The sequence below is a fragment of the Misgurnus anguillicaudatus genome, chromosome 23 (assembly GCF_027580225.2).
Source record: "Misgurnus anguillicaudatus chromosome 23, ASM2758022v2, whole genome shotgun sequence".
Lineage (NCBI taxonomy): Eukaryota > Metazoa > Chordata > Actinopteri > Cypriniformes > Cobitidae > Misgurnus > Misgurnus anguillicaudatus.
In genome coordinates this window covers 10,816,656-10,830,495 of record NC_073359.2, presented here as the reverse complement: position 1 = coordinate 10,830,495, position 13,840 = coordinate 10,816,656, and the positions used below count along the sequence as shown (strand labels likewise).

Genomic DNA, 13,840 nt, shown 5'->3' with positions numbered 1-13,840 from the left:
CTATATGTCATTATTCCGATAAATAGTAGCTATTTGATAGGAAACTTAGTCCACACTTTTATTTTGGAGGTTTTTGCATGAAAGCAGGGGTGTTCAGATTGTTAGAAATGTAAGTGCCATGGAAAAGACTGAAAGCTCTATAATATTTTGTTTGATGTCTGTGTATGCACAAATTTCCGTGAATTGTGCACACTGTGCCCCCTTAAATAAAAAATGTTGCATGACGCCCCTGTCCCTATGCATCTAAATACTGTGCTTACAATCTAAACAAGCGACAGTAATGACTCTAGCCTATAGGGGGCAGTCGTGTTTATACAAAATATATGAGATTGTAAGTGAGGCGACTCGTAAATTACTTGAACAAATGCATCGCGTATGTTGATATTTTATACTACACAAGTAAGAAATTATGGTTAAAATAAACGAAACCCTTAGAAAGCGAAACTTTAAGTTGAAATGATATTGCTTAGTGGTCATATTTCAGTCATCATCAAGTAAAGCCCACCCACCACCCATCATTCCCTCATCCACTCCCACTGGAGCGAGAAACACGACTCCTCCGCAGCAGCTCCTGAAACCCCCAGCACGGGGCCAGCAGGACTCTTTGTCTCCATTTCTCATTGATTTCTCGTTGAGTTCAGCATGGAGAGTCTGACACATCCACGCAAACTCACGAGTAACTCCTGAACGGCGCGCGACAAGAAAACTGGATTTTATAACAACGCGCAACATTTTAACTCATACGGACATTTGAGCCTTTCATTTATCACCGTCGTGTTTTTTCCCCGACTTCAAACATGGATTTATGGACGAAGAGACACGAATGCAAACTTCACAACAGCGTCTTCATAGTGTTTACTCTCATCAGTGAAGGTAAGAGTCCGTAAATCATCAAGTTTATTATTAAGTTAAGTTATATATTAAGGCTCGTGTGTGTTTCGGTCACGGTGTAAAGTGAATCATAAAGAAAAAAAAAGTTATTCATGGTTCACGTGTTGTGCAAAGTGAATCACGAAACAGGTTTGTGTTTTTTCATTCTTGTTTTTGTACCTGATAGAGAGTGAATCATGAAACGGTTTTGTAGTTGTTCATGCTTGAGAAGTTGCTGATCGTTATTTTGCAAACGCATGAAGCATTGTGCATGAAACTATCCGTAGTTTTCTACTTTATTTATGTATTGTAGTTGACCTGAAACTAGTTCTGGATATTTTGGGGTGGATTTGATCCAACAGCATGTGAATCTAAAGTCCTAAAGATTCGTGCGTGCGTGCTTGTGAATGAATGAATGATTCAAACTCAAGTACAGTACAGTCTGTGAAGGCCTTATAACATTACATTACACTCTGTATAAGTCTTATTTTCTATGTAGTCTTGAGTTTTAGATGCTAATAAAGCCCGTCTTTCGTTTGGGTATAAAAATGAACTGAATATCAATTGAGTTAAACTCACTGAATATTAATTAGACTTTAGTAAAATATTTCTCAGATTCGCATTAATGTACACAAGAAAGCTCGATAGATCAGGATAAATGTGTGTGTGTGTGTGTGTGTGTGCTTGTGTGAAACTTTGACTTACCGTGAGTTTGTGTTTTGCTTGAGTTTGTGTGTGGCCTGTAATGAAATATTCATGTTTAAAGCTCGGAGTCTCTCTTTCAGATCTGATTCTTCTTCTCTTATTTAAATTTGGATATTATTAATTCCTGTTGAGGGATTTATACTTGAAAGAGTCTGGTTGTCGTGATAAATTGAACTCATAAGAGACAGATAAGCAACAATGTTGCACAGAGAACTCCTAAAACTTCGTGTATGTGATTTCTGTTGTCATAACTTGAAAGCATTCCAACACAATCTGGTCAGAATCACTTTACTGAAAAAACAGATATTTTTTCTTATTTGCTTTGCTATTGTGTTTTTTTTATCTGAACAACACATCTTGAATAAATAAATAAATAAATAACATTTATTTTGGGATGTATGTTGAATATTTGTGTGTAACATTATAGTAAGCTGCTTTAGCATTGGTTGGGATACATAGAGATAGCTGTGGTCATTGTTTTAATGGAAGGTCTATTGAATAACCTGAAACATTTGCATGAAGACATGAAAGATAAAAGGGTAGAGGACAGAAACATTTCACAGGTACTTGATGGCTCTGCTTGATCTGTTGGTCATCTCCTGTCTTTCTTATGTTAATGACAGACAGTCTGGAGTAGAGATATCCCCCCACTTTAACGTCTATGAGATTTAACTCATGCCTATTGTATTTTGGGTTATATTTTAGGCTTGCTGTTGTTCTCCTTTTGTGCATTTTTTTGAATGATTTTTCTATTTTTGGCAGTAACTTTTTTTTTAAATAATTTGCCTTTCATATGTGCATAATCATTTGTTTAAATTTTATTTGAAAGAAAGAAATGGCTAAACCTTTACACACCTTTCTAATTTGGTCTTAACAATCCTATTTTTCTTTCTGAAGTTTATAAACACAATGATTATGTAAAAAGGGCGAAAAAATGCTGTTTGGTAACACCTAAAAATTAAGTTGTGTGCACTTATGTGTTTGTGATACTTAAAGGTGCAGTGTGTAATTTTTAGAAGGATCTTTTGACAGAAATGCAAAATATTATGCAAAACTATATTATTAGGGGTGTCTAAAGACATTTTTATAATGAACCGTTATGTTTTTATTACCTTAGAATTAGATGTTTTTATCTACATACACAGAGGGTCCCCTTATGTGGAAGTCGCCATTTTGTGATGCCATGTTTCTACAGAAGCCCTTAATGGACAAACTGTTTTACTAAGTTGTCTCCGACGATGGCATGTTTTTCTGGTGGCGGCTACCGTAGCTTCTCTGTGCGTTTCAAAACAAGAGGTGAGCAGTGGACTGAGCCGTTGGTTGCAATTTGCAACCTCACCACTAGATGCTGCTAAAATTTACACACTGCACCTTTTAAGTAAAAAATACTTTGTGATAAAATTAAATGTGACATATCATGAAAATCTGACTTTTTTCATGTTTAAGTGCTATAATTGGTCCCAGTGCTTCTATCAACCTAGAAAATGTGAAAAGATCAACCTAGTAAGTAACTTAGTTATGGTAAACCATTATCTGCAAGCATGTAAAAAAATTGTTAATTGAAATTTGTCTACCCTTGTGACAGGGTCCGAAATTAACTTTTTGGCTCACCTGCCACGGGGACTGGTAGATGAAAAAAATCCACCAGCCAAGCATATTTTTACCGGCCAGAATAATAAACAGCCTTTTTTTGTCACAAGTACATTAATTTCATTTGCTGTATTCATGGAAGGGCTCGCAAAATTTCAAAATCCCTGGTAGCCCTTCGGGCAGGCACTCTTCAGTTTTTGGTAGCCCGAAATGAATGCAAGTAGCCCAAATAAAAAATACATTACTTTTATGTAGAATATTAAGACAAAACATCTATCAAAACACAAATAACACATATCAATTTTCAGTACATATCAATCATCAGTACAAATTTTTCTTCTAACCGAAGTGAAATATCTATATATCAGATTCTGAATCTGAAATATTATCTGAAGTCACAGATAAGAAAATGCCACTTGACTTTGTGGGCATAGCACAGGCTTATTCAATTAGTTTTACCACAGGCCAAATTTTGCCAATACAAAGCCAATAGGGCCTCTAACCACAATGTTTAATCTGCTATTCTTGTTGTTGTTTTGATGCTGTTGTTTTTTTTAACAAACAAAAGACTGGATTTCCATGTAACCAACTTTTCCTGCTCATCCAACACCAGATATACTCACCATTTACAAGTGGTTTAGTTGGTCACAAAACTCACAGTTTGGATCATCCAGTTACAGATTAGATCATTTTTTCGGTCAGAAAAACAGGGGCTACTGTCGCTTTAAGAGTCACTCTCTTCACTGCCCGTACAATCTATATCACTTTAAAGCTTGCTGCGAGAGATTTAATTTTCTTACGTGAGGATAGTAATGACTGACAGGACGAAGTTGGAGTATATGCCCAACAAATCCATGACAAATCATTACGGATTGCTTCCTGTACTGCGTCTTTTCGCGCAATCACGAAAGTAAAACTCGAGCGCGCGCTCAAACGTAATTTAAATACCCAATGCCTGAATTTCATACACCATTATTACCCATCCAAATCTGTGAAAGAATGCAAAAGCATTTAAATATATTTTTTGTCCATATAAGTTAAGATAGCCCGACGGGCAGGGCGGGGATGCATTTTGATAGCTGATATGCAGCAGATAGCTGCAGACCGCAAGTTACCTGCAGTACTAGCTAGAAACAGACCGTCTAGTGCGAGACTTGGAGCGTAGAGACGTTCAGTGGCTAGCTCACCTCCTTCGCAGATTAGTTACTGGCAAACACATTATATTGCATTAATATTTTGGTATGAAAATCACCCGCCAGTGTGGCGGATAGCCTTTTGAATTTAGTCAACAAACGGAAAATCTACCCGCATTTGACGCTTGGCGGGTGTTAATTTTGGACCCTGCCTTGTGATGTCAGAAGGGGATAATACTGCCCCATAAACTGTCCAACCACGGCACTGCCATTTAATGCAGAGATCAGCTCATTTGCATTTAAATGACACACCAAAAACAGTGCACATTTTGATTTAATAGCGAAAATACGGATTGCACGAAAAGCTCGTCATTGGCAGGGAAGTGTTTTCTCTTAATTGATGAGTTAAAAGAAATAGTGCATTATGCACTCATATGAGCTTATAATAAACAAAAATGCATGTGCGTCATCGCAACAAGATATATTGTTCAGCGGTAAAAAATCGCTTGCGATTCTCATGCGTGTTTGATCAGTAAAGCCGGTTCTGTGATTAGAAGTAAATCGCCATCACCTGCTTTCAGATGGAGTCGATTTTCCTCAATTATGAACCCGATTTAGCTTAACTTCTCTGTGAACTACGGCTCTGGATAGTAAATGCAAAGAGTAAATCCTCTTAAAAACTTGAGATTGAATTTGAGATTGTTTTTGTTTATAAAACAATTTGAGCATTCACCAGCATACTAGAACGGCAAATCACGCGCTCCTTTATAATCTTATCGTAAACAAAAATGCACAATGTCACAATGATTAAATAATCATCTCATCGCAATTGTTTGACCTCATCGCGATGATTTCAGATCACCGCAATGATTGCACATCTCTTTAAAAAACACAAGGGGGAGCTGCAGCGCCTGTATAAAGAGACAGTATCAGACGACGCTCCTTAACTGACAGCAATTTCAAATTTAGGGAAGTGAAGGATGCTATTCTTAAGGATCTCTAAGGATTTTTTTTGCAGCCACTATAGACATAAGACAAAAGATTTAATTTAAATAATCACAACAACATATGAGACAAACAAAAAACTGTATGAGAATTAAATGTCAAAGCAATAAAAAGGCAATTAATCTTTATAACCGTCAGAATTTATACGGCAGTTAACCGTCAGGGAAATCTCATCATCGTGACAGCCCTACGTGAGTGGTTTCTGCAATGAAAAATAACGGAAAATAAGCAAACTTCAGATTCTCCGGAGAAAAAAACTACCAAGTGCAGGACGTTAAACACGTCACATGTCTTTACGGGATCTTTACTGTAGCTTTCCGGAAAATCATTGGCAGTGTGAATGAACCAAAAATCGAACAATCCCGGATGCGTTTTCCGTAATGTCTTTGTGAAATTGGCTATAGTGAAAACACAACAAATACTTCTTGTTATCTTATTAAAGCTTGCCATCCACATACTTCACATGCATAGAGGTCATGAATAATATTCAGTGGTTAAACTCTTGAGCTGTGACATTGCCACCTGTTGTTGCAGGTCACGTGTTCATTCATATGTGTGTTTAAGGGAGAGAAAGACTGAGGCCTACAGAAGACACAGCAGTAATGGTTTAAACAGCTGTTTTAGTCTCTCATATATGCCTGAGATGCAGATCTGTCGGTCTCCAGGTCTGTTTTCACTTTAAAATGATCTATTGGTAAGATCACACAGATTTCTCAGGAAGTTGACCCTCATTTAAATCATGTGATGTCACTGTTTGTTCTCTGTTTGTGGTGAGAAGAATATCCAGGACATATTTAACCCCCCAATAAACAAAGACAGAACATATGGCGCTTTTCCATTGCATATTAGTACCCCCACGGTTTGGTTTGGGTCAGGTCAGGTCAGCTTTTCCATCGAGTTTAGTAACACTTCAGAGTGGGAGGGATTATAGGCGTGTTGTCATATTTGTGCTGCCTACTGCTGTGACATCATACATGTGAGAGCGTCGTTGTACATCCGCATACATTCATTTATTTCTCAGTCCACCACAAATTTAAAATTGACCACCACAAATAGATGTTTGCACATCTCGTTCATTTATCACTACCCCTGTCTCACATGACAGTTTCTGTAAAATCACCCATTGCGTCAGTCGCCGTGCTCCACTGAGCCTCATGTAAGTTGCATTTAAGCATATATGCGGACGTGCGCGACGCGAATGTGCTGCCACAAACTGCAATTCTGGGAAAAAACTTTTATGGTGGTCCTCATTCTCAACCTGTGGATGTTTTGCAATGCTAAAAGGAAGTTTGGGAACTTACAGCGAAGTACAGATGACAACAGGTTTATTCGAGACAGTGCAAGCTAGCATGAAGGTAAAGCTAATCTTACATTATAGCGATGACGCTGGTAGTGACGATTCTCTCAGACTATCAGTGATCTACAGTGTTTTCGCGTCACGTTTTGCTATCAGCTCGGTTTGCTTGGAACCCCAACCGAGGTGGTACTAAAAAAAAAAGGAACGGGTACTATGTACTGCACCCAGTGGAAAAACCCCCAAAAGTAAGCTGACCCGACCCAAAACAAACCGTGGGGTACTATGCAATGGAAAAGCACCAATAGTATGTTTCTTAAAGACCATTTATGATTTTTTTCATTCATTTGAAAACAACAGATCTCATTCTCGTTACTGTAAAGCATCCATACACAAAATACATTATTAAAGGATTAGTCAATTTTCTTAAAAGAAAAATCCAGATAATTTACTCACCACCATGTCATCCAAAATGTTGATGTCTTTCTTTGTTCAGTAGAGAAGAGATTATGTTTTTTGAGGGGAACATTCCAAGATTTTTCTCATTTTAATAGACTTTAATGGACCCCAATACTTAACAGTTTAAAATTGCAGTTTCAAAGGATTCTAAATGATCCCAAATGAAGCATAAGAGTCTTATCTAGCGAAAAAATTGTCATTTTTGGCAAGAAAAATCAAAAATATGCACTTTTAATCCACAACTTCTCTTCTTCCTCCGGCTGTGTGACATGGCAGCACGAACTCATGTAATTGCATAATGCCATGGAAAGGTCACGTGTTACATATATGAAATGCACATTTGCCGACCATTTTAAACAATAAACTGACACAAAGACATTAATTAGTATCATTCGACATACAACAACGTCGGAACGGTCCTCTTTCTCCACACTTGTAAACACTGGGGCGTAGTTTCGAAACGTCATCCGTGACCTCTTGAATTTAAAATTAAAAGTGCATATTTTTTTAAAAAGTGCATAAATGACAATCGTTTCGCTAGATAAGACCTCTATGCCTCGTTGGGATCGTTTAGAGTCCTTTGAAACTGCAATTTGAAACTGCTTTAAAACTGTTAAGTGTTGGGGTCCATTAAAGTCCATTAAAATGAGAAAAATCCTGGAATGTTGTCCTCAAAAAACATAATCTCTTCTCGACTGAACAAAGAAAGACATCAACATTTTGAATGACATGGTGGTGAGTAAATTATCTGGATATATTTTTTTTGTTTTAAGAAAATGGGCTTATCCTTTAAATTAGGGATGCATATCAATTCATCGCGATTAATCTATAGCAGAATAAAAGTTTTTGTTTACATCATATATGTGTGTGTACTGTGTATAATAACTTTGTATAGTTAAATGCACACACATGCATGTATATATTTAAGCAATGTTTACATGTGTATATACATTTGTATATTTATGTATAATTTATATTATATATAAATATAAATACTTAATATATAAATATATTTTTTTCTTAAAATTATACATGCATGTGTGCATATTTATATATACATAATTATTATACACAGTTCACACACATATATGATGTAAACAAAAACTTTTATTCTGCTATAGATTAATCGCGATTAATTGATATGCATCCCTACTTTAAATACATTGTTTTTTATATAAACATTATAGTAAATATAATTCTGTGTTAAATAGATAAAGTATGTATATTTTGATAATCTAAACCAAGGGTCTCTCAAACCTTTTTGTGAGAAAGAGCTACCACAATGGATAAAACAATATCTGGAGGGCTTTTCAAAAACGTTTTTGTTTTACTTGTTGATTTTATTTTATTTGTTGGTTTTATTTTATTTTACTTGTTGATATGTTTTATCATTGTTTAAAATGTTAACATGCATAAAAGATGCCAAGCTAATATAAAAAGCTCTAATAAATAAATATTACAATTGAGGCTATTAATAGAATGGGGTTTTGCGGGCAACTCACTGACTCCCTGCGGGCAACGGGCACCACTGATCTAAACAATCTGATCTTGAGCAGCACAAACACAGTCCTGTAGGTCGCCACTGTTGGATATACTTACGCATGCCTATAGACTGAATTAACACATAAGCGTGATGTCACCATTATCACTGATTCAAGACAACAAGGTGTCGTTTAAAAAAAATTGCACTTTGAACTCCGTCTTCAAAAGTTTGTGTTTTGAGGACCCCAAAAAGTTGTTGTCGTCCAAACTGCATTAAACTTTCCTGCTTTATGGCTAAAATCATTGATGTATGCCCCCAACCCTTTCCCCCAGAAAATACGTAATTTTGCTGTAAAATTGTGGACAATGTTTTAAATGTTAAATTACTTGGTGTTTAAAGGGTGGTAAAGGTTGGCATGAAATTTTTGAGAACTCTGTTTGAGCCAAGCTGCCACATAATGCATACAACAAGAGAGAGAAGCTAAGTCTGTCACCTTGAATAAACCCACAGCGAGGCTGTGTCAAAGCATGTCTCAACTAGTTTTGAGTCTGATTAAACTTTTCTGTATTCTCCATGTTTGGCGTCTGTCCATGTGAAATAAGAGCTGGGCAGCTGACAGGAGACCTGTTTGATCTCTTTCTTAATTAACTTTTGTTGCTTTGACAGCATGTAAGACCAAAGTCTTAAAGTCACTCTCTCTTTCTCTCTCTCTCTCTCTCTCTGACACAGAGGGCTCAGAGTAAAAAAACTGAGATGTGTTTATCTTTCCAGACATGTTAGCTTGGCTCTAGGCACAAAAATGCACTGCTCCGATATCCACTCGTGAAGTTAGGTCGATTTTACATTCAGGATTTTATCAAAGACTTGCATATCATTCACGCTTAAAGGAATGTTCCTGATTTAAGCTCAGATGTCTCTCGGTTTGTAGGGGAAAAAAACATGTTGATGGTAATGCACAAGGCTTCAAAAGTGGAAATGAAGCTGCTTTTTATTAAAAAGTGTATAATTATTTTAGTAAATCATATCTGTTATGTATATTGTCTTTATCAAGGCTGGACCTCTGTTGTAAACAGATGATCTTCTGGTTATGTGTCAGTAATGTAAACTGTGTGTCATGTTCCTTGTAGGTTTCCTTAATTGTGTGTAATATGCAAAAGTTACTAGATTTACCAGCTCATGATCATGACAGTTAAGGGGACATTTCACTTTGGGAAACTTTTTACTTTGCTGTCCCCAGAGTGCATATCTGAAGTTTTAGCTCAAAATATCATATAGATAATTTATTATAGCATGTAAAATTTGCCACTATATGGGTGATCTCACGAAAACTTGATTTTAAAAATGTCAAGCATGAAAATGTAAAAATTGCTTAAATTTACTTTTTTTTTCCACCAGACATTGAAAAACAAAGTCTGGAGTAAATGGGAACATTAATTTAAAAACTTTTACTTATCATTTAATACTTTTTGTAACAATTTAAAAAATTAGTCCTAAAAAATCTCATTACCGCAACAGTCAGAAACCATCAACACTGACATATTTTCAAAATGCCATGACAAACCTGAAAGAACATAATTTGGAGATTCTGCACATGCATTTAAAATCAAAAGTATTATGCTTCTATTAATTAAATTAACATTTAATAGGGCATCTGTTGCGGTAATGATAATCAAAATAATATTTTGAGGCAATATTTCAAATTAACTGTAAAAAAATGATCTTACCTGGTAGCCATCTTGAAGTAACTGGTCCATGTGCTTGGTCACTCAAAATCAAACTTTATTAAAATTCTGTATGTGTGCTTAAACTGTTCTCAAAAAGTGTTGCGGAGGATGAGAACATCAGGCATGGACACATCATTTTCCTAATTTTTCTTCATTATTATTATACATGAATATTCAGTAAATATTTTTCTGTCATCTAAAGTAGTCTAGCAAAACATCCATTTATTTATTTTTAGGGGTCAAGCCCCGAAGGGGCGTAGAACCCTATTGTATTTGTTAGTTTTCTTTTTATAATAATTATTATTAGGGGTCAAGCCCCGAAGGGGCGTAGAACCCTATTGTATTTGTTAGTTTTCTTAATTTTATTATTAGGGGTCAAGCCCCGAAGGGGCGTAGAACCCTATTGTATTTGTTAGTTTTCTTTTTATAATAATTATTATTATTAGTTATTCTTCTTCCGCCATTGCGGTCTATGGCAGCCCATAGAACCGTACGTAGGAAAGTTATGAAATTTGGCACACTGATAAAGGACACTCCAATGTGTCCCCACAGCAAATTTGGAGTCTCTATGTCTAACCCGCTAGCGCCACCAACAGTCCAAAGTTGCACTTATGTTTTTGTTTATAACTTCTGATCCGTAAGTCCTAGAAACGAAATTCTTGTTTCCTCTGATTCCTTGGCTCAAGACGATTCGATTGGACCATATGATGTTATTTTCCGTCATGTAAATTTTCCCGCCATTTTGAATTAATAAAAAAACCTACTTTTTCGAACTCGTCCTAGAGCTTTTGTCCGATTGCCACGAAAATTGGTATGTATCATCTTGAGATACTCATGGCAAAAAGTTATTAAAAGAATTTCGATACATCAATCCGTTCTCGTAAACCGCCTTAACGAATTTTATGTAGAGCGCAAAAAAACAGATTTTAGGCTGTATTTTCGTCAAACTTAGGCCTATTGACATGACACTTGGTACTTGTGATGCCAGTCAGGAACTAAGGGTGCATGCAGAGTTTCGTCGCAGCGCCACCTAGTGGTCAGACTTATGCTTTACATGCCTATAACTTTGGCTTCGATCGACGTTTTTTCACGGGACTTATTTCTTTAGAGTTCTGAATAGTTGCCGAGTCCAACGATACCAAACATGCCAGAATTCGCCTTACGGTTAACCCTGCACAGTAAAATAGCGCTTAAAAAACACGCGTGAATATCTCCGCGAGCGTTTTTCCGATCGACTCGAAAACACCATAGGAAGAAACTAACCTTACCTTCTGAACAAAAAGTTCTATTGGCGTTATATTAAAATTTTCATCAGAAATGGCCGAAAATTGCAAAAAACGAAAAATTACCTTCAAATTTTGTGTTTTTTAGACATAAATGGTTGTAACTTCGTAACGAAAACATATTTTTTCACCAGATTTGATACGCTGATGCATGAGCCCATTCTGAGGCTACACAAAAAAAATTGTGTGCTTGCACCACTAGATGGCCTTATAATTGAACAAAACCTTTGATAACAAGCCAGCCTTATGGTCATACAACTGTTTCTTAACTAAACTAAAGTGTATTGTCATAAAACTAGCTAGATGTAACACAATCATGACCTGATGTTGCATGCACAATTTTTTCATTGCGCCACCTACTGGTTTTGAGATAGAATATGGTATTTTTGCCTAAAAACTACTGCAACAACACATCTAAAACCATGAGTCATCATGGATTATTCTTTTCATGGCTTTGACTACAATCACTGGTGGTTGCCAATTTACTCCCTAGGAACCATTGAGAATACCTTATAAACCATTTTTGCAAGAGCTATATCTCTGCATCAGAACATCGTAGAGAGACGGGGATGGTCTCTTTTGACTAATTAAACTTTCTTGTAACATGATGTGACCCATGTTTTGCCACTGCAAACACCACTCACATGTCCTTCAGTGCTCTAATGTTCCATGATTGTCAATGACAGAAGGACGATTGCAGTAGACAAGAACTTAGATTATTTTTGTTGATAACTTTTTTGTTTTTTCATCTAAAATTATTAGGTTTACCTAGGTTCTTCAATCTGCTTATCCAATCTCAATTTTACATCCTTTTTTGCCCTTTTCGGCTTGACCCCGGCATTGCTGCTTGCAGCTATATTTATTATTAGTTATTCTTCTTCCGCCATTGCGGTCTATGGCAGCCCATAGAACCGTACGTAGGAAAGTTATGAAATTTGGCACACTGATAAACGACAGTCCAATGTGTCCCCACAGCAAATTTGGAGTCTCTATATCTAACCCACTAGCGCCACCAACAGTCCAAAATTGCACTTATGTTTTTGCCTATAACTTCTGACCCGTACGTCCTAGAAATTAAATTCTTGTTTCCTCTGATTCCTTGGCTCAAGACGATTCGATTGGACCCTATGACGTCATTTTCCGTCATGAAAATTTTCCCGCCATTTTTAAATATTCATAAAACCTACTTTTGCGAACTCGTCCTAGAGCTTTTGCCGGATTGCCTTGAAAATCGGTATGCACCATCTAGAGACACTCAAGGCAAAAAGTTATTAAAAGAATTTTGATAAACCAATCCGTTGTCGTATAGCGCGTCAACAAATTTTACGTAGAGCTCAAAAAAACGGATTTGAGGCTGTATCTTCGCCAAACTTAAGCCTATTGACACGATACTTTGTATTTGTGATGCCAGTCAGGAACTAAGGGTGCATGCAGAGTTTCGTCACAGCGCCACCTAGTGGTCAGACTTATGTTTTACATGCCTATAACTTTGGCTCCGATTGACATATTTTCACAGGACTTGTTTCCTTTGAGTTCTAAATAGTTGCCGAGTCCAACGATACCAAACATACCCGAATTCGCCTTACGGTTAACCCTGCGCAGCAAAATAGCACTTAAGAAACACGCGTAAATATCTCCGCGAACGTTTTTCCGATCGACTCGAAAACACCATAGGAAGAAACTAACCTTACCTTCTGAACAAAAAGTTCTATTGGCGTTATATTAAAATTTTCATCAGAAATGGCCGAAAATTGCAAAAAACGAAAAATTACCTTCAAATTTTGTGTTTTTTACACATAAATGGTTGTAACTTTGTAACGAAAAGAGATTTTTTCACCAGATTTGATACGATGATGCATGAGCACATTCTGAGGCCACACAAAAAAAATTGTATGCTTGCACCACTAGATGGCCTTATAATTGAACAAAACCTTTGATAACAAGCCAGCCCTATGGTCATACAACTGTTTCTTAACTAAACTAAAGTGTATAGTCATAAAACTAGCTAGATGTAACACAATCATGACCTGATGTTGCATGCACAATTTTTTCATTGCGCCACCTACTGGTTTTGAGATGGAATATGGTATTTTTGCCTAAAACTACTGCAACAACACATCTAAAACCATGAGTCATCATGGATTATTCCTTTCATGGCTTTGACTATAATCACTGGTGGTTGCCAATTTACTCCCTAGCAACCATTGAGAATACCTTATCAACCGTTTTTGCAAAAGCTATATCTCTGCATCAGAACATCGTAGAGACATGGGGATGGTCTCTTTTGACTAATT

General features: G+C 36.5%; 1 protein-coding gene across 1 annotated transcript in view; it reads left to right on the top strand.

Moving 5' to 3' along the window:
* Positions 1-498: 498 nt before the first annotated feature.
* Positions 499-13,840, top strand: part of ptk7a (protein tyrosine kinase 7a) — a 69,285-nt gene continuing 55,943 nt past the window's right edge. The window contains exon 1 of the mRNA XM_055217640.2: positions 499-873. Within this exon, the coding sequence (XP_055073615.2) occupies positions 798-873 (76 nt within the window). The 5' untranslated portion in view covers positions 499-797. The remainder of the gene's footprint in view (positions 874-13,840) is intronic.